The sequence below is a fragment of the Gasterosteus aculeatus genome, chromosome 2, assembly GCF_964276395.1.
Source record: "Gasterosteus aculeatus chromosome 2, fGasAcu3.hap1.1, whole genome shotgun sequence".
NCBI classification, from domain to species: Eukaryota; Metazoa; Chordata; class Actinopteri; order Perciformes; family Gasterosteidae; genus Gasterosteus; species Gasterosteus aculeatus.
In genome coordinates this window covers 12,056,087-12,075,961 of record NC_135689.1, presented here as the reverse complement: position 1 = coordinate 12,075,961, position 19,875 = coordinate 12,056,087, and the positions used below count along the sequence as shown (strand labels likewise).

Genomic DNA, 19,875 nt, shown 5'->3' with positions numbered 1-19,875 from the left:
TGATAGCAACAGGATGTTTTTATACGGTTATAAATGCTTGCTCGTGATTTGTAATACATCTCCTTGGTGACGACCAGACAATGGAGGCAGGTTCAGATGAGGCTCACAAAGTGAGTTGTGTGGCACGGACCCAGCTGGCACCCCCACCCATCCCCCAAACACCATACCTCTAATGAATAGATCAGTTTATCTTGGCGCAGCACAAGAGCAGCTTGTGGATTCTTCTACCCAGGGGGACACAAATGGCGTCCGTGAGCACTGAGCTCATGTTTCTGCCTCTCTGTGGATTACATCGCACACAGGAGCTACTAAGGAGAATGACCTTTACTTCAGATCATGCTCTCTAGGAGAAAGGTATGACTCCTAAATGATGAATTTATATTGATAGCAATAGGAAATTATCATCTTCTGCAAAGAGTCATATTTTTCACATATTTTACGAGCTGAACACGTGGATGAATCAGAAAAACATTTTTTAACTATGTTATTTATTACGTTTGCTTCTGCCAACGCTTACAGCAACACAAGACCTTGTCAGATGGGACACATTGCACACACACAGTACTGTTACCACTGCTCGAGGCAGACAGCCGTACTACAGTTATAGTAGCTCAAATACTCAGTGGAGGACCAAATATCACAACAACACGAGAAAACCAACTAAAATCTCTCACAGATACACAAACAGAGGGACCAACACTATTCAGGAGCTGAAGCGTAGTTGGAGGATGAGCGAAGCTGCGGTTGAACTAGGATCTACTGTATAGCTTCTCCTCGCCACCGACTGGACTTGGACCTTTGATTTCAGCAGTAATTTTCTCTCCGAGGAAGGGCAGGAACCTAGTGTGCCGTATATGAAGGGGGGGTTATTTATGAGCAGCAAACACAGAAGCCTGTGGAGGTGGACCAGCTCAGATGGGGTGCCTGAAGTTCTGGCCAGCAAAGCGGGCCTTGTCGCCGAGCTCCTCCTCAATCCTAGGAGAGAGTGATGACAGTTAGTTACAACGGATGAGCAAAAGAACCCCTTAACTCCGTTGATAAAGGTCACTGTAACTGTAGGGTTAGGATTTCTGGAGTGGACTCACCTGAGCAGCTGGTTGTATTTGGCCAAGCGCTCGGATCGGCAAGGCGCACCAGTCTTGATCTGGGAAAGGAATCCAATGAAATATAAGACCCAATCTGGAACGTTAAAGCTACCGTAGAACAGTTTGAATAGTCCGCTCTGAAAAATCTCAACAGCGGCGACGGCAAGAAGCTTTACCTGTCCAGTGCAGAGACCGACCACCAGGTCAGCGATGAAGGTGTCCTCCGTCTCTCCAGAGCGATGGCTGACCATCACACCCCAGCCGTTGCTCTGGGCCATCTTGCAGCTAAGAAGGAAGGGACACGTTTAAGCAAAGACAGTCAGCATATACTTTATTTACTTCTCTCCAATCTTTGGAGAAGACGTTCCGACACTCACGCCTGCAGGGACTCTGTGACGGAGCCGATCTGGTTGACTTTAAGCAGCAGGCAGTTGCAGGACTTTTCAGCCACACCTTTGGCGATGCGTTTGGGGTTGGTGACTGTGAGGTCATCACCCACCACCTGGATGCTGGTGGTGGCTGTGAATTTGGACCACGCCTCCCAGTCGTCCTGGTCAAAGGGGTCCTCAATGGACACCACTGTTAGGGGAGCAGGTGAGGGTCATGTTGGTTAAGACGCCACTGAACCCACAGACCCCTTCAACCTGCAGTATTTGATGCTTTTGACCACTCGGTGGAAGCAGAAACATGGAATCCTCCGCTATGTTTATCAGCTTGAAGTGTTTTGGCAAAAAAGAAGAAAGTTAATCTATTCTCTATTACATTGGCTAACCTCCTTTTTTGTAACATATGCTCATATTATTTGGCTCCCCTTAGAAAAGCACTGAGTGGCGACAGTTTTCGGGTTGCAAAGAAGCGGCTACGTGTTCAAACCCACCTGGGTAATCTTTGACGAAGCTCTTGTAGAGGTCAGCCAGCTTGTCGGGGGAGATGTAGCGGCTGGGGTCGTCGGGGGACTTGAAGTCCAGGTCGTACTTGCCACCCTTGTAAAACTCAGAGGCAGCCACGTCCATCCCGATCACGATCTTGTCGGTGTAGCCGGCCTTGGCGATGGCATTTTTCAGCAGCTCTAGAGCTGAAAAAAGTAAAAAGAAACTACGGTAAACCCGACAAGACAGGAGATATTTGCCATGAAACCAAACAAACATTCACTTTTTACAATTGAATTACCGTTGAAGACTCTGTCCATCTGGCTATCGAGGTCTTAATATGAACACCAGACGTCGGGCCATGATACGATAAGGTACAATAAGTGAAGTGAAAATCTATTGCTTTCATTGCTTACTGACTTTCAAGAAGTCATACTGTAACTCAAGAAGTCATAAATTAACTTTCTTGTTCTTCTCCTCCTTCGAGCCTTTACTCAATCTCTTATTGTGGTGGTTCAGGTTTCCTCTCACCTTCCTTGTTCTCCAGGATGTTGGGGGCGAAGCCTCCCTCGTCTCCCACATTGGTGGCGTCCTTGCCATATTTCTCCTTGATGACGTTCTTCAGGTTGTGGTAGACCTCGGCACCGATACGCATGGCCTCCTTAAAGGTGCTGGCCCCCACGGGCAGGATCATGAACTCCTGCATGGCCAACTTGTTGCCTGCATGAGAGCCGCCGTTGATGACGTTGAAAGCCTGAACGGAGGCGGAGAGGATCGGCTTTCAGCTAAATGGAACCCCGACTGACAACTTATGATTCTCCGGATGGAGCATTTACGGCTTTACAAAGTCATGAGAACATGGCTCGGTTAATCATACTCACAGGCACCGGGAGGATGACCTCCGGGTTCCCAGCCAGGTCAGCGATGTGGCGGTAGAGGGGGACGCCCTTCTCTGCTGCGCCGGCCTTGCACACGGCCAGAGAGACGCCCAGGATGGCGTTTGCGCCAAACTTAGCTGGGGAGGGGAGACACGAATATGTAAACATATTGTGCGTCGACTTAAGTAGCGAAGCATTTTCTGATTTTTAAATCCGTCAATGAGCTGATTAGCGTCTTACACTTGTTTTCTGTGCCGTCCATGTCCAGCATCAGCTTGTCGATCTTCTCCTGATCTGTAACGCTCACATCCTGGATTAGACAAAACGGGACAAGTTATATTGTACCCTTGGAAATAAAAACATCAGGTGTGTCTCCTTTATTCAAACGAAACCACTACACTGTACACAATGTTCATCACAGCATCTCAGAGTTATATTACTGAAGCTGAACTAACGCAATGTTTATAGATACCCGTCTATACATCATACTTTTATTAATAACAACATTAAAAAACAATGGAGGTCAATGTAAATGAACAAAAAACAAACAGTTTGCAGACGGCCAGTACTGAGGCCAATGTTACCAGTACTTTGGTGCAATCACTTGCTATTAAGTTTCCAAGGTGTATTAATTATTAATTCAAGACAGCGATCCATTAATTTGAGGGCTTTGACACAAACACACAGCTATTAGTCAAACAATAAATGGTCCTACCTTGCTAACCAGTGCAGGTGCAATTTGTTTATTGATATTCTCAACAGCTTTTGAGACACCTGCAAGGGACAAGCAGACCATAACTGACCCAGGCAGCAGAGGACATGCAGAGCACAGATGACCACAGTTCCCCTCATCCAATCTCATGTGTAAGTACTTCTGACTGACGTGAACCAGTGTTTGGCCTTCTAAGATTGCTATTCCTCTTTTTTATCTGTGAACATCTGTTAGTGCCCGTCTGGGTTAGTTTCCTAAAGGCAAAGCCATTCTTCATGCTGCAGTGCAGACCGATAACTGAGAGTCATTCTGTTATTCCACACTTTATTTACCTGGTTACATAATGCAGGGGCCAAGAACTCATTTATATATTTAACTGCTCTTTTGACTCCTAACAGGAGGGAGAGAGATGGAGGAAACAGAAACGAGGGAGAAAGACACGAGGACAGACAACAGAATGCGCGGTGGCGCTGTAATGACAGGAGACAGAATGGAGGAAACCAGAAAGTTTATGGAGGGAATCGGTGGGGACGGCTTACCTTTGCCCATGTAGCGCGTCTTGTCATTGTCACGCAGCTCCAGAGCCTCATAGATGCCCGTGGAGGCGCCGCTGGGCACAGCAGCTCTGAACAGACCTTGGAGACACAGAGGACATTTTGTTACCGTCACATCAGAAGGTGCTGTGTCATGTTGGACAAGACGGCGAAGGTCGGACTGCGGTTGGATCAATGTGGAAAACTAATGTTCCCTTTCAGCCGTTCCCATGACTGCAAACTACGCGGTGGCTGCGTGATATTCACGTGTGGACAGAAACATGTCTGACAGCGTTAAGAGGGGAAGGGCTTTGGGTATCGAAGGACTAGGAGCCACTAAAAGACACCAAAGGAAGCAATCCAATCAGCTCAACACATTCCAGAGTTTTTTCTGGCCAGAGAGAACTAAAGCCAGTCGTACTCGCTGTGCAGCAGGAGGCTGTGACGCAACAGGGAAAGACGGGATACAGACGTGTGCAGTGCATCCATCGGCGGAGCGATGCGACGCCCCGCCCCCACACACAGGGGACATTTTGGAGTCAACCATCTGAGGAGAAAATGGGAATGAGCAGGAATCTGTTCAGTTTGCTCCGTGGAGCGGTGTGCGTCTGAGGGGATTTAGGGTTTAGTCCAGCAGGCTTAGGCCGCGAGTTCAGGCTTAGCAAATCATCTGCATCAGGACATTACCGAGCTACAGCAACACACATCAGCATATGAGCTCCGATGGTGTACATTTTATCTGGGTGAAACCCACGACCCGAGGAGAATAAAAAGTAGAGGATACAACAGTCACTCTAGAAGTCTCCATCATTACCAGAGCTACTGAACCTACAATATTACAACAACAAACAGCTTTTCTAGCCGGCAGCAAATTTGTTACGTAACAAACAGTCTTTACAGTAAAGACATGCTCTGGGAGCAGCACACTGGCTCTGGTATGTGCCCATATTGATGCCAAAACAGGCCAGGCAGACTTAAAAAGGGAATCCTGTCAAAAAGGAATAAGAAACAAACAAATATAGTCCTATTTACAGTAGCCTGGAGCACTTAGAAAACATCCCAAACTAACGAAAGGACAAGTGGGCTCCACTCGCTTCCACGCCACTGCTCATTCGGGTCGCTTCATTAACATTCTGGGGACGTTCATTGGGTTGAGCCGGCCTTTTGTTTTAGCTTTCAGAGCGCGACAGCTCGCCAGGAAACTCACAGTCAGGCCATTAGTTAATTGACTCAATTGATCCAAACCGCAGGCCGCCAATAAGGTGAAGGGAAGCAAGGAATCATTTCAACACAACTCCTCCGTCCCGAGGCCTCAACCCGCAGGTCCGTGAGGAGGACGTACGGAGCCATCTGTGCTCCCAAACAGGGACCATTACAGCGCTGGAGGGGCGGCGACATATTTACAGGAGCTATTTTCACACATCCACCATGTGAGCTGACACACCGACTTCATTAGCCGAGTCTACGGATTCACTACGCTGCAAAATTTGGCAAGGCACCAAAGCGTGAAACTTTGCTTCCGATAAGACTTCCTTACTGCAGCATTCCACTAACTGGAAAAGAATTACATTGATTAGGTTTTTAGAACCGTTCAAATAACCACAAGAACAATATGTAGTTAAGTTAAACGAGCACCAGTTTGATCTAAACTGATGAAGTAGATAAAAAAGTGAAAAACTTCATGCAGTACCTTTCTTGGTGTAGAGATCGACCTCCACAGTGGGGTTACCACGGGAGTCGAAAATCTCCCGAGCGTGAATCTTGAGGATGGACATGGTTCTGGATCTGCAGATGAAATCACAGGAAAAAGAAGTCAGTACGGTGCTGCTCCACAGGCGACGCTCACAAGTCACCTGCGCTGCTACTTACTGAATTAAAGCTTTGAGTTGGCAATATTTTAAAAGCTCAAAATGTATTTTGCTTAAGATTAGTTGAGAGACATAAGAGTAGACGAATGATCTAACGCAACATGTGAGAGCAGATCACACCACCGGGACCAACTGGTGGAGGCTGGGCAGGACGGCAGATATATGAGTCACGGGGGGCGCGGCTTACGCAGCAGAAAGAAAGAGAAGAAAAAGAAAAGAATCTCTGCAACCTCGGTCCGTGTACCAATACGTCAGATTACAAATCAGCATTGCAAAATTCTATACAAAACGGAGTTGGCTGCACAACTGCCGAACAGGGAACTCTGATAACGGCCTTTAAAAAACATGTTGGACTTCTTTTTCTCCGAGTCATGCTGCATTGATATGGGTTCAATGCCTCAACAGTGTAATCTAGCAGAGTCCTCCTTATCTGTCCAAATTCCAGCTATTGATTTCCATGTGTTTCGTCCAACTTGCTCTGCTATCCAGGCACTCCGTCCCACATGGGTGGACTTTGAGGACAAGCAGAATGGCTGGCAAATCATCGCCCAGCCGCACGCAGTAATTCACCGGGGCCGAGTGTCACCAACAAATTTAGGCTGATACCTGCGTTGGCAAGATTTTGTTGAAATTTATTTTGAGAAATATAAGAATCAAAAACCAATTGGTTTTGGAACACGGTTAATCATCTTCTATGGCCATGAACTAAATAGTTTTGCACTTTGGAATACTGTTTGTACAAAATACCACATATTTAGAATTAGGAGCACTATTTACTAACTTTATTCATGCAAAGCTAAACGCTAGATTGATCAGTAGTGAAACTTGTAATGTGTTGCCCGTATAAAGAAAGGCTGACAGAGTCAACAACAAAGCAGCATGTACTTCTGTCGCATTCACAGTGCATTTATTCGGCTTTATTCATCAGGTTTTTGCCAGGAACCGTGCAGAGAAAAGGAGCCACACCGGCAGCACAAAATGGCCCCCGAAGATAAATAAATAAATTGAGAAGTGACACCCGATGCCGGACGGGCTCGTGCGTGCACGCGTGGCTTCATCCTCACTTTGGATGCACACTGGGATCCGCCAGCAAGCAGAACCCGTGTTTTAAAGATCAGTTTGAATCATTCCTCTTCAACAACGCCCCCCCGCACTGCAACTGGTGGCCCCCTGCCTGCAGAACGCGCTCCCTCTCTCACTGCGTGGACTGAAAAAGACACGAGTGGGTCTTTAGAGAGACATGCGAGGACAGACATGCAGTTGGACTTGCAACGTGACGCCCCCCCCCCCCCCCCCGCCTACCAGCCCCCCCGCAGCTCTACATGGAGTGACATCGCGCCAGCTGACGGTCTCGTTTTAAAAATAGACAGCCGGCTGCGGAGGACTCCATCCTGCGAGCCACACGGCCCGACAAGAGGGGACGTTTAACCCGCGTCGGTGGACGCAGGATGGCGAAGAGGACATCGGCGAACGACCGGGGCGAGCGACTCTGAGGTCACCGCCGAGGTTACGAAACGCCGCGCCATTAAAAATAAAAAAAGCTATAAAAGTTAGTGAGAACAGCGCGGAACCAGGCCGGTGGGCCGCAGCACGCGTTGTCCCACATACATGTATAACACGAGGGAGAAATAGCCGGGCCATAGTTACCTTTTTTTCCGGGCCTTAAGCGTGCGCGAGCGCGGTGCTGTCTTCTCTCTGTCGTGCGGGCAGCGCAGTGACGCCTCGTCCTCGCGCACTAGGCGGAGGAAGCAGGAAGCAGGAACGCAGCCTCGCCATTGGCTGGCCGCGGCGAGGAGAGAGGATGCACGTCCGCCGCTCTGCACACTTTACATCCCGATCAGAGACCGCGGCGGATTCTTTCTCTCGATATTCTGCACAGCGTCGTTTTTAAATGCGAGACCATTTTTATTTGTTTTACAAGTAGGGAGAGGGAGGAATCGCGTTTTATTCGAGGGGGACTGTGGGAAGTGTAGTTTTTGGTTGTCGCTATGCGGAGAGATGACGCGTTTTGGGTACGTGCGGGGCAGCAGGATCTCCGATGCGGCGGTTCATCGCGGGTCACGTGTTACTCGCGGTCACGTTCTTTTCTTCGCTGAATTTTCTTCAGTGTTAGAAAAAGCGGGTGTGCTTTTCCTATTAAGTCAAATGAGTTAATAGTCACACGATGTGGTGATTACTTTTTTCTAAAGGTGTCTTTACATCTACAAGATCTGTTTTTGCTATAATAGTCAAATGATGATGTATTATTATGTAATCTTTATTCAGGATTCAGCTCCATATAATATGTAAACGAAATGCTGATGACATGCCAATGGCACATCTAAACTATTTCTTCTTTGTTCCAAAACTTTATCTTGCTATATGTTATTGCCAGTATTTGAAAATTCATCAGCCTTATTGACAACAGAAGGGTTTTATGCCCCCACTTTCTCGCCCCATGAATGAATATGTTGAAGTATTGCATTTGAAATCTGCATTTTAAGAGTGAATGCACTGGTTGAGGACGAGGACATTTCAGTAATGAATCCCAACATGCATGAATAGTGAGTTTCCCACCTCACATGTGTGTCATCGTGCAGCTGCGCAGTGGCGGGTCAGAGCTGCTGGGGGCGTCACAGAGATGAAAGCCCCCTTCAGTGACCTTGAGACTCCGTCAGCGTTAAATCCAACTGCGCCATCTGCTGCCCACACGCTCTCATTGAAACAACAAACAAGTTTGGAGAGTGGAATTCATTATACATAAAAGTAGAGGGTAGTTTATTAATGCAGTATTCTTTATTCAGTGACCCCCTAATAAAAGGTATTTCTATTCAAAATATTGAATTAATGTTGTAATGAAACCTAATAAAAGTTTTTGACTGTTTTAGGTTCACAGAACCAAGGTTTCTACCTGAACCTCTTTTTTATTACCAGAGCTAAAGGCTCTTAAGTCTTCACTGATGTGTTTTTAAATTAAAGGCAGCACTGAACAGAAAGCTCTTCAATCTTGATTTGAAGCGGCTGAGAGTCTCAGCTGACCTGCAGATTTTGTTCCAGATATATGGAGCAGGAAAACCGAACAAAACTGCTTCTCCATGTTTGGTTTTGACTTTAGTGTTTTATGGTTGTACTACTGGATCATTATTAGATCATTATTAGTGATGTATTAAGTAAGAAGCCTTTTGATGTTGCAGTTGTTTGTTTTGCCCAAAGTAACAAACTCTAGCCAGCAGCACCTCAGACACCCGAAAAATAACATGTTACATATTCTTGGTTTAATCAGTGAAACATTTATATTTTATTCCATTTTATTTGGCTAAAATTAATGATTAGAACCTTCCTCCAGCCTGTCAGCTGGTGGCATCTGCCACCCGTGTGAGAGGCTATTTCTGGTCCTAACGTACCATCAACTTGTGACATGGTCGCCGGCAGCAACACTCTGCCAATCTGTTGGTCAACGTTGGAAAGCCGCACCAGGATGTGAGGAAGCATAATAGAGTAGCCGAGCTGTAGCACACTGCTGTCAGTCAATTTTAAGTATTTTTCCACAACCAAAGCACCAGCCTGTCTCAGTCAGCGGAGGGAAAGAAGCCGAGCCGGAGAGAACGCTAGTTTGCTGCTTTGCTGCACGCTTTTTGCATATTTCTGAGAATCTGGCTGATATTTGTCTAGGCTCTCCGGCTCCAAGAAATTGTCAGCTCAGGAGTTTACCTGCTGTGATATTGTCAGAAAACATGGCATGCATTGACTCTGTGTAAATGAATGGTTATTGACTCAGTGTCGGTTGTAACACTCACTCCGGGTCCTTTTGTTTGTGCAGATAAACTACTAAACTAATTTCTACAAAGTAAAATGACCCTGACATTCATCTACTACAGTAATTCAAAGGATTAATCGGTACTCCGTTTATGTTTCATGCCATTATCACCTTAATGCTAATAAAATGACCTGGTTAAGTAAATCACAAGATAAGGGGAGATGGGACCAATACTATACAGGGAAATTGTGTAAAAGCAGCAAAGAGTGACAGAAAATGAAAAGAAAAGATAATACAGTTCCAAACGATTTGAACTTGGAAGGACAAATAATAACAAAACAGCTATATCACAATAAACCCAATGGAAGCATTGCTCGTGAATGAAGGACAATTGGTGTAAAAACAGCTGTTTGAGAGACTCAGGTCTTGCTGGTTAAATGAGGGAGTGCAGCCAACGTTTACTGTCAACAGCGCAAGTGTTTGCACGTGTTTACGCGTTCGTTTGTTCTGAGTGTGTGACCACCATATGTGTGTATAAATGCGGATAAACTTGGATGTGATTGCTGTGTTCGTTGATTTGATGTTTACGGGTTGGTTGGACCATTTCTTAACAATAATAACAATAACACAGATTTAATCATCACAGCCAACCTCCCATCTTACTGTTGACAGCAGGCCTAGCGGTAGAAATGATAATATGTGTGACCACGACTAGTAGTAGAATTTCTGTGTTAGTTAGTATAGTAATGTATTTTAAATTGAACATATTGTATATATTTTAATACTGTACACATGACATCCATAATGTAATGTTAATCCTGAGGGAAGGATTTCTTCCTTATTTTATCCCCATTGAAGGGTTTTTGAGGGCGTTTTTCCTCCATGGTCCCTGTGATGAGGCGTTGTATCAATTGTAGGGAGTTCATCCCGTACTTAAGCCCTCTAAGTAGATTTTTTTGCTGAACATAGAAGCTTTTGTTTTTTTATTTCTTAAATATTTTCGTTTTGTTTTCTCAAGACCAGCACAGGACGCCGTACAGCCTGCAGCGGAATTATAAATGTATGTGGGCTTTAAATTACTAGGCTTTCTCCTAGCCAGTACAATCACACCATTTAAGACACTAAGACCTTGAAAACTGTTATTGTCCAGGCAAAGATAAACCCGGTGATTTACTGTGGAACAGGACAGCTTCGGTTCATTTCTTAGCGCTGAGGAACATCAAACCTGTGGCTTTGTTTTTTAATGAACTCTGACTTGTGTGTGTGAGTTGAAAACCCTCCCCTGTCATCTCACCCACAGATATCCGTTCGGTTTTCTCCATCTGGAGTTGTTTAGAATTGTTTTGAATCAGTCGGTGTGTGTTGACACAGGACAACAACTGGCATCAATCAAATGCAGGCCGCCGAGAGGCCGTAACTCCAGTCCAGAGAGGAAGAATGTGAAACTGTGTTAAAGCTTGGTGAGTCCTCAATTAGTTCTTCGCACACAAGCAGACCCAAACACAGAGGGCATTTTTATTGCAACACTCGTGAGCACTCTCAGTTTGTTCTGTTTTGGCAAACTACACACATCTGAGACACTAAGCTCAGGCATAAAAAGTGGAGGTGATGGACATGTTGTGACTTGTGTTCATCTTAGGACATGTCCACATGTATATGTATGTATAAAATATTATGACATGTATACTACTATAAAAGAGGAAGGTTCCAGAAAAATTAGAAAATTAAAAAGGTTTTATTTAAAACCAATAATGCCAAATTACGACGCTCCTGTTCGGTGGTATTAATGTTATAAATGAACTGTGTGAGCTGCGGCTAATGAGCCGATTTTGCACCCTGAGAAATGCCACTTTCACTAAGGCCTCTGTTATTCACACACTACAAATGAGGAACAGTCCTTCCCGTCACTACCCCGGGCTGTTGAGCAGAGCTCTGGGCGTTCTTAGCAGATATTTCAACACCTCCCTCCACCCTCACTTCACATATAGAGAGAAACCCAGTGGGAGCTGTCAGAGTGCTGTGTGGAGGACCAAGAGACGCAGCAATGGAGTTCTTCTTGGTGATGGTCTCCTCTGCTTTGGTCTGTGCTGTTAGCGCTGGAATTCCTCATGACGGAATACACTGGACATACGCAGGTAGAGGTTTGTTTAACAACCACACATTGCATGGCATATTTATTTTTTGTAAATCATTTTAATAGTTCAGCTGAAAATGACAGAAACGTGTCCGAGTTAGATGTTTGATGCGGGTGAAGGCGCATGACAGACTGTCCTGTGAGTATTTATTTTGTTACAATAAGCTGCTAAGTTGTTTCTATTCCAACATTCACTCGAGGAACTTGTTTTTTTCTGGGTGAAGAGCGCTGAATTGAACAAATACCTTATCCAGTGTCAGGTTGCATCAAGGTGTATGATTAGTTGTATTCAGCACAACGGTTGACTGCTAAGTAATAGGGCAGTTAACACAAACGTCACAGGGAAATACACAAATATCCAGTAGAACAAGTCCTGTACAGGCAAGTAAAACCAATTGACTGGGACCCGGTTTGCCAGTCACTAACAAGGGCACATACAGTGTCACGGGGCCACTCTAAGTTCCCCTGCCCCTCAGGTGATAACAGTTTTTGGGTGCTTGGTTTTCTTCAATTAGAGGGAGCCTTGGACCAGATGCACTGGCCAACCAAGTACCCCGCATGTGGTGGTAAGAAGCAGTCCCCAATAGACATCCAGAGGCGCAGCGTGAGACACAACCCAGACATGCTGCAGCTGGAGCTCAACGGATATGATGCTCTGGAAGGGAAATTTCTCATGTCCAATAACGGGCATTCCGGTAAGATAAAATCTGTAGATGTAGTCACCTTCAATGTTGACTACAACAAAGACTATCCAAAGGACCATAAAATGAATATGTTCTTGAGCCTTGCTGTGTTTGAATCCTTTTGAGAAACAATGTTAAGAAAATGAAAATGTTTTAAATTATGTTTTCATTTGTCTATGGTATAAAACTGAGTTTGCACATTATCAAATCTTTCTCAAATTGTGTAATCGATTCCAGTGAACCAGTCTGCACATATTCGCTTATGAAGAGTATCAGTACTGCTGCATAGTGAAAATGTTAAATTAGTTTAACATTTAGTTAAAAGTTATATTAGTTTATAAATAAGGTGAAGTTAAACAAATCAACCGTCGCTTGGAATAAAGGAAATACATCTAAAAATGTGAAACGCTATTGCAGTTATGTACAATATTCGTGATTTGTAAGCTGGTTCCTTTTTGTTTTTCAACAACACATCTACATAATCTAAAATATGAGTTTATGTCTCCATCAGTTCAAATTGACCTGCCTCCCAGCATGGCGATCACTAAGGGCCTCCCAGGAAAATACACAGCGGTCCAGATGCACCTGCACTGGGGCGGCTGGGACCTGGAGGCCAGCGGAGCAGAGCACACCATTGATGGTATCCGTTACATGGCAGAGGTTGGCTTTAAAAAAAGTTTTACTCAATAGACAAACTAGGGTATGATTAACTTTGCTAAGGTCCCTGGTGCACCAAGAACAGGCCTTCTATACAGTTTCTTCTATACATCTTCTATACAGACCTAGTGGTGGAAGCTGCTTTTGTTCTCAAGTCATTACACTTTCTCAGGTAACCACAGTCTGTTATAGAATTTATCAACATAACACTTTATCAAAGTATGCAATTTTCTGGTGAATTTCCTTTCTCCGCGACCCTGTGTGCAGGATAAGCGGTTTGACAATGGATGGATGGATGGATGGATTTCCTTTCTGAACCTGAGCTAATAAAATTCCCAGATAACTTTTTATTCTTGTATTTAATACTTTTCTGTGCTGCACCCTGAAAATTCTTGTTTTATTGTTTAAAGTTATGACAATGCTAAAGATTTAACTATGTGCAAAACAGGTCATTGGTCATTTTTGCACCCATTTCCTTTTCCACGTTGTGTTTCAGCTCCATGTTGTCCACTACAACTCTGACAAGTACAGCAGCTTTACAGACGCCAGAGATAAGCCAGACGGGCTGGCAGTACTCGCCTTTTTCTATGATGTACGTAAGGCACAAATACCTTTGTTCGCTCTCCTCATTGATCTGCTTTTTGGACCACAAACGTTTACAACATATAAACAGGATGTCACCAGAACTTCTGATGAATGATCTTCAGTTAGGAAGTTCACAAAAAAGTCTTTGTAGGGGAAAGTTATTGTGCCCTTTGAAGTGTCCTGCTGAGGTAAAGGCTCCTTTCTGTGTTAATGTTGAGCCATTGATTGAGTTTCAACACATTGGCGTGACTTGGTTTCCAGAGTAATTCTCCGGTTCTCAGACAGTGAAGGTGAATCAGCTGCCAGAGGTCATTGCTGCAGCAACACCACATCCGCCATGATAGCAGCATAGGGGGCTCAGACTATTGGAGAGATATTTGGATGAATTCATTTGTGAAACAAATGATTCAGAGTTACTGGTGTTGAAGTTTGAAGGGTGATTAACAAAGCGTATGTGAGTCCTTTCTTTCTGCAATGAGGGATTAATATGGACATTCTATGTGCAGCTATTAAATACATTCCTTAATATCTCATCTCACCAAAATAGATTGGTAAGATTTGTTTTAACTGAACATTTAAGCTTCGGATTTGGTTTATTTTCAGGACGGGCATTTTGAAAACACCTACTACAGTGATTTCATCAACAATCTGGAGAAAATCAAATATGCAGGTGCGTTACTGCGTAAAGTGCACGTAAGTTAACCAAAGCTAGTGCTTAAGGTCTAGTGTGATTTGAAAATAATCCCAACAGGTCAGTCCATGCACATATCAAGCATTGATGTGCGCTCCATGCTCCCCGAGAACATCAACCACTTCTTCAGATACCAGGGCTCCCTCACCACGCCGCCCTGCTACGAGAGCATCCTCTGGACCGTGTTTGATACTCCCATCACTCTCTCACATAACCAGGTACAACACACCGGGAGTCCTTTCTTTCAAAATGTTTGTATAATTACAGCGGACTTATGTGCTTGTTTTGAACATTATGTGGACCAATGTCACAAAGCATTCTCTTCTTCCCTGTTGTGTTCAGATCAGGAAACTGGAGAGTACTCTGATGGACATGGACAACAAGACGCTGTGGAATGACTACCGCATGGCTCAGCCTCTCAACAGCCGTGTGGTGGAGTCTTCTTTCCTGCCGCGCCTGGGAAAAGGAAGTATGTAGCGTGTTGCAGAGGTCTGATTACAAAACAGGGTGATATCATGTATTCCTCAGAATGGACTTGGCCAAGACATTCAGATACTTCACATTTTTCATTCACCTCTTTCTTTTCAGCCTTTTGTCGGCAAGATGAGATTGAATCCAGGCTTCTGAATATCGAGGGTCTGATAACGTCTCTTGGAAAGCACATCCATTCAGGTGAGTGGTAAATACTGATGAAGATGGCTAGATAGTAAATTAAATTAAAATTAAAGTGCATGTGCTAACCTTCTTTCTCACTCATGCCCCAAAGGTGGACTTCGGCCTAACAGATATGGTAAGTCCCTCAGTTTCATTTTCATTTGAGATCAAACTGCGATTTCCGACTGTGAATGATGCAAGAGTGATGTCTGATTCTATTTTTCTGTCATTTTTCCACTATTCTATCAGAACCCCGCGCTCGGTTTCCCCTAGTCCTTGACTTCCAGGAGAAAAATGCTGGAAGTTATGCTTTGGCCCGCCTCAGTCATCCCATGGAACTGAACTCCTTCACTGTCTGCATGCATGTCCTGCCTCAGCTCGAGGGGGTCCACACCGTTGTCTCCTACGCCAGTAACGGCAATGACAACGAGCTGATGATCTCCATTGCTGAGGACGGAGACGGGAAAGAGGTGGGCCTCTGGATTGGAAATGAGTTTGTCAACCTGCCGCACAACTTTAAGTCCTTCGACTGGGCCAACTACTGCATCACTTGGTCGTCCCAGACCGGCGGTGTTGACCTGTGGATCAACGGCATGGTGGGGGAGCAGCGGTATCTGAAAAATGGATACACAATCAGCCCAGGTGGTGTGTTCATCGTGGGAAAGGACCAGGACGGATTGCTGGGCATCACCAATGCAGACGCCTTCGTGGGCAAGATGACTGATGTCAACGTGTGGGACTACGTGCTTTCCACAGCAGATATCCGGGACCAGTTGTCGTGTGAGAGAAACAGCACCGTGGTGGGAAATGTGTTCAGCTGGGGAACAACCAAACTCAGCATGTTTGGGGGGGTGCAGCTGGACAGCCAGTACAGATGTCCCTGAAATGACTGAACAGGTTCCGTTCGCATGAGCTTTGAAATGCTGCAGTAAACCATTTCGCTGCTGATGGTGGGGGATTTAAAATGTGTTCAATAAAGAATAACGTATTTCTTTCAAACCCCTGTAAAATATTTAATGCAAACTGTATCATGTTGTTTTGGCCATGTATTCATATCTTAGCCTCATCAATAAAAGCTTTAAAGGCACTCGTTGGTTTACATTCAATCATGCATGGACCCGTTCACAGCTCTGTGAGGCTGCATTCGCACACAATTTTCCCAATTTCTAAGATGTTATTGACACAGAGACAATGCACAAGGGATGTATGCTTTGACAATGTCCTGGATGTCGACTAGACCCGATCCATTCACAGCACGGTACGTAAGTACCAGTGTTTTGAAGTGGATGTGGGCAGCCACTGGTAGTCATTGAAGAGAGCGGAGGAGTGGAGTAGTGTGGGAGAAATTAGGAAGGTTAAAGACCAGTCGAGCTGCTGCATTCTGGATGAGCTGCAGAAGTTGGATGGCGGGAGAAAGTTACAATAGTCAAGGTGGGAGATGACAAGAGCCTGAATCAGTACCTGCGCTGCCTTCTGAGTGAGAAGGGGATGTATTCTCCTGATGTTGTAGAGCGTGTACCTACAGGAACGTATTGTCACTGTATCGTTGGGAGGCAGGAAGGCTGTCAGTGTCACACCGAGGTCCCTAGCAGTCAAATTCAGCGTTAACACGGAGTTGCCAAAGTTATCAGTTGAGTCCTAGGTAGGAGAACCTTTTCACGGAAGGAGAAGTAGTTCAGTCTTGTCGGAGGTTGATTTTCATTTCAGACAATAGTTCGCGGACCGGTCAAGAAGGTTCGACGGTATAACAGAGGGGTAGTAGTCTTTGCGAGCGGACCGACCGGCGGGAGGGGAGGGGAGTAGTCGCGCGCTCTCTATTCGCTGGTGGTCGAAACTGCCGTGCACGGTAAGAGGAAAATTGTAAACGTTAAGCAAAATGCTTGGTGACGCTTGGGAAATATGTCAAGAGGGACGAGCGCACATAATTAGGAGATAATACAGTCAATTTTCAAAATAAAACATTTTTCAGAAAAAAAAATCTTTCTGTGGCGCGGCCCTGTACCAAATGGCTCACGGACTGGTACCGGTCCACGGCCCGGTGGTTGGGGCCAGTGTGTTAGAGTGTCTGACCCGCGGAGTACCACGGAGTACCTGTGACTCGTTTTAATCGGCCTCTGGTTATGGTGTCGGACCTCGGGTTTCCATACCGGAACACTGCCTATCCCTAAAACTGTGCACAGGGAGTATGGGACTCTTTTCAAAGTCCTCCGCCCTATTCCGTTACAGGATTAGTTTGGTTGGTTGAGAGGCCAGGATCATGGTTCTGGGGAGCTTGAGCCTTACTGCTGCCGGGTTGAGGCTCTCAATTGCAAACGGCCTGATGAACCTTTGACCCAGCTTCTTGGACTCCACCCGCAAGGGTAGGTCCCGACCACCTGGTAGTTGGGGGCAGGCGTGCGGTGTCTGAGTAGCAACCTGCAGATTGGAGCAGGGTAGCTCGGGCCCTAGCCCAGGTCTGGCGGAAGCGGCGGACAAATGTCTGGACCGGAGGGCAGGAAACCTCTTTTTCTAATGCAGGGAATAGGGGTGCCTGGAACCCATAAGCACATTGATACGGTGACAGGCCTGTGGCAGAGCTGGTCAGGGTGTTATGCGCGTACTCCACCCACATCAACTGACGATGCAGTAGAGAGTTGTTTCCATCTCCTGATTCTTCCTCTCCGTCTGACCGTTGGATTGGGGTTGAAAACCAGAGGATAGGCTGACAGTGGCCCCCAGCAGAGCACAGAATTTACCAGAAGATCGAGGAGAACTGGGGTCCACGATCCGAGATGGCATCGACTGGAATCCCATGCAGGCAGAAAACAAGCTGGCAAATGAGTTCACCCGTTTACTTAGCTAAAGGGAGCTTTGGTATTGGAATGATATGGGCCATCTTGGTGAATCAGTCGACAACTGTCAGGATGGCAGTGGGCCCTTCAGATGGGTGTAGTCCGGTGACAAAGTACAGTAAGATGTGGGACCACGGACGATGAGGCACAGGGAGAGGATGCAGGAGACTGGGCGGGACCTGGTGAGAAGGTTTGTTCTGGTTGCACACTGGGAAGGCATTGACAAATTCCCTGGGGTCCTTGTTCAACGAGACCCACCAGAAGCGCTGCCGCAGGACATCCTGGGTCCTCTGTATGCCCGAGGAGGGCACCTTGAGGAACGAACAGGCTGGCCAGGAGGGCATGCGCTGGGACCTGCTTGATTTGTCTACTAGCAGTTCTCGGTTACCAATGTCATAATTTCTTTCGGTGGGGGGAACGAGAAAAAAAAGCACAAGGATGGAGCTTTTGGTCAGTTGCCAAACGCTGGGACAGGACACCTCCAACCCCTATGTCAGAGGTATCCACCTCACACCACAAATTGTCTGGATTCGGTACTTGAAGGATGGGTGCGGAGGTGAACCTTAATTTCAGGGTCTTGAAGGCCCCTCCGGCTGTAGAAGTCCACAGGAAAGGGGTCTTGGAGGAGGTGAGAGCGGTGAGCGTGGAAGTCTTTGACGTATTGAATGCCGTCTTCCACTCATCCCATTCTTTGATCCGGACAAGGTGATAGGCGTTGTGGAGGTTAAGCTTGGAGAAGATGGTGGCTCCTTGAAGCAGCTGGAAGGCCGTCGCGATGAGTGGCAAGGGGTACCGGTTCTTAATCGTAATGTCATTTAGCCCCTTTTCCACACAGAAGAATCCAGCTCCTGTCGGAGAGGAGGAGGGGCGGATGAGAGCAGAAGCCAGGGAGTCATGAATACATTTGTTCATCGCTTCTCGTTCCGGAGCAGTCAGGGAAAAAAGGCAACCTTTTGGTGGGAAGGTGCCAGGATGGAGGTCAATGGCACAATCATACAGACGGTGAGGAGGCAGAGACATGGCCTTGGATTTGTTAAACACTTCCTTGAAGTCCAGGTACTTGGCAGGAACCCTCGTAAGGTCCGGCGTGGGCTCATCGGGCATAACACCTCGTAGAACGGAGGCTTGCTTCAAGCAGACTAGATGACTGAATAACTGATGGTCTCGTGGTGTTATCTAGACAGCAGCATGTGGACCGGAACGGTCTTGGGCATCACTGTTCCCAGAAGGTGTCCATCCAGGGTGCTGGCTGGAACAGCCTGGGGAAGAGGTATCCGTCTGCTCCAGAATCCAGGAAAGTGGAAATTGTTTGGGAGCCCCCGGAGAATAGTAGCTGGACGTGAAAAAGTGGTTGTCGATTGGGAGATTAAGAAACTGCTTGGCTCACCAGTACTCTAGAACGTCCCACCTGCATGGGTTCAGTGTCTTGGGAAAACTCCAGAGCCGACGTGTCCTCCGGAACGGTAAGCTGAGGAAAACTAGATGGTTTCCCCTGGGAGGACGGATCCCAACGTCCTGCCGATCGCCTGAACTGGATGCGGCGATCCAAACTGTTTGTAATTAGTCCATCCAGTGAGGCGGGTAGCTTGAACAAGATGAGTTTGTCTTTGTCTACCCTTTTCTTTCAAAAATGTGTTGATATAAAGCTCTCCAGGTTCAACGCCACCAACACTAACGGAATGCAAAGCACTCTGCCGCAATATGTCGACTAACCTTAGTATTGGTTTGTTTTCGTTAGCTAACACAAACAAACTAACCTTAAGTTAGTTAACTTAAGGTAAGCTAACACAAACCGACCAATACGGCGATATAAAGCAGTGCACGTGCTCACAACGTAGTAACTCCGCAAGGAGCGGATCGTCATCGTGAAATTAATACACAGTTTTTCAGAATGAAGAAAAAAAATATACATATATTATGTGTTATGTTATATGTTAAATGAGGGGAGAAGGTGGCAGT

The 19,875-nt window shown here is 46.0% G+C and overlaps 2 protein-coding genes across 8 annotated transcripts; one reads left to right on the top strand and one right to left on the bottom strand.

Annotated features, from left to right (window-relative positions):
• Positions 1-7,998, bottom strand: eno1a (enolase 1a, (alpha)). 4 transcript variants are annotated; one of them, XM_040192754.2, is made up of 12 exons: positions 7,593-7,998; positions 5,768-5,862; positions 4,084-4,179; positions 3,548-3,606; positions 3,073-3,142; positions 2,836-2,969; positions 2,486-2,708; positions 1,963-2,160; positions 1,463-1,664; positions 1,262-1,370; positions 1,086-1,144; positions 1-975 (listed from the first exon to the last, which is right to left on the bottom strand). In XM_040192754.2, exons 2-12 carry the CDS (start codon positions 5,850-5,852, stop codon positions 912-914), a joined length of 1,299 nt encoding a protein of 432 aa, XP_040048688.1. In that variant the 5' UTR covers positions 5,853-5,862; positions 7,593-7,998; the 3' UTR covers positions 1-911. The 4 variants fall into 4 exon arrangements, with proteins under 4 accessions (XP_040048688.1, XP_040048691.1, XP_040048692.1 ...); XM_040192757.2 differs by lacking the exon at positions 7,593-7,998 and adding an exon at positions 5,947-6,431; XM_040192758.2 differs by lacking the exon at positions 3,548-3,606 and adding an exon at positions 3,877-3,935 and having other exon boundaries at positions 400-975; positions 7,593-7,750.
• Positions 7,146-16,172, top strand: LOC120829018 (carbonic anhydrase 6). 4 transcript variants are annotated; one of them, XM_078093037.1, is made up of 12 exons: positions 7,146-7,439; positions 11,053-11,141; positions 11,670-11,816; positions 12,331-12,510; positions 13,010-13,158; positions 13,652-13,747; positions 14,344-14,410; positions 14,492-14,649; positions 14,774-14,900; positions 15,020-15,103; positions 15,198-15,221; positions 15,335-16,172. In XM_078093037.1, the coding sequence occupies exons 3-12, from the start codon at positions 11,726-11,728 to the stop codon at positions 15,967-15,969; spliced, it is 1,611 nt and encodes a 536-aa protein (XP_077949163.1). In that variant the 5' UTR covers positions 7,146-7,439; positions 11,053-11,141; positions 11,670-11,725; the 3' UTR covers positions 15,970-16,172. The 4 variants fall into 4 exon arrangements, with proteins under 4 accessions (XP_077949163.1, XP_077949167.1, XP_040048685.1 ...); XM_078093041.1 differs by having other exon boundaries at positions 7,299-7,451; XM_040192751.2 differs by lacking the exon at positions 7,146-7,439 and having other exon boundaries at positions 10,595-11,141.
• The last annotated feature ends 3,703 nt before the right edge of the window (positions 16,173-19,875 follow it).

What these genes read in the sequence shown, in the direction of transcription:
- LOC120829018 (XM_040192747.2), top strand. Translation starts at nt 11,726, where the DNA reads ATGGAGTTCTTCTTGGTGATGGTCTCCTCTGCTTTGGTCTGTGCTGTT. An exon ending in TACTCGCCTTTTTCTATGAT is followed by an intron (nt 13,748 to 14,343) that starts GTACGTAAGGCA and finishes GTTTATTTTCAG; the next exon opens with GACGGGCATTTTGAAAACAC. An exon ending in TCACTCTCTCACATAACCAG is followed by an intron (nt 14,650 to 14,773) that starts GTACAACACACC and finishes TGTTGTGTTCAG; the next exon opens with ATCAGGAAACTGGAGAGTAC.
- eno1a (XM_040192754.2), bottom strand. Translation starts at nt 5,852, where the DNA reads ATGTCCATCCTCAAGATTCACGCTCGGGAGATTTTCGACTCCCGTGGT. An exon ending in GTCACAGAGTCCCTGCAGGC is followed by an intron (nt 1,371 to 1,462) that starts GTGAGTGTCGGA and finishes CTTCCTTCTTAG; the next exon opens with CTGCAAGATGGCCCAGAGCA. An exon ending in TCGGTCTCTGCACTGGACAG is followed by an intron (nt 1,145 to 1,261) that starts GTAAAGCTTCTT and finishes TTCCTTTCCCAG; the next exon opens with ATCAAGACTGGTGCGCCTTG.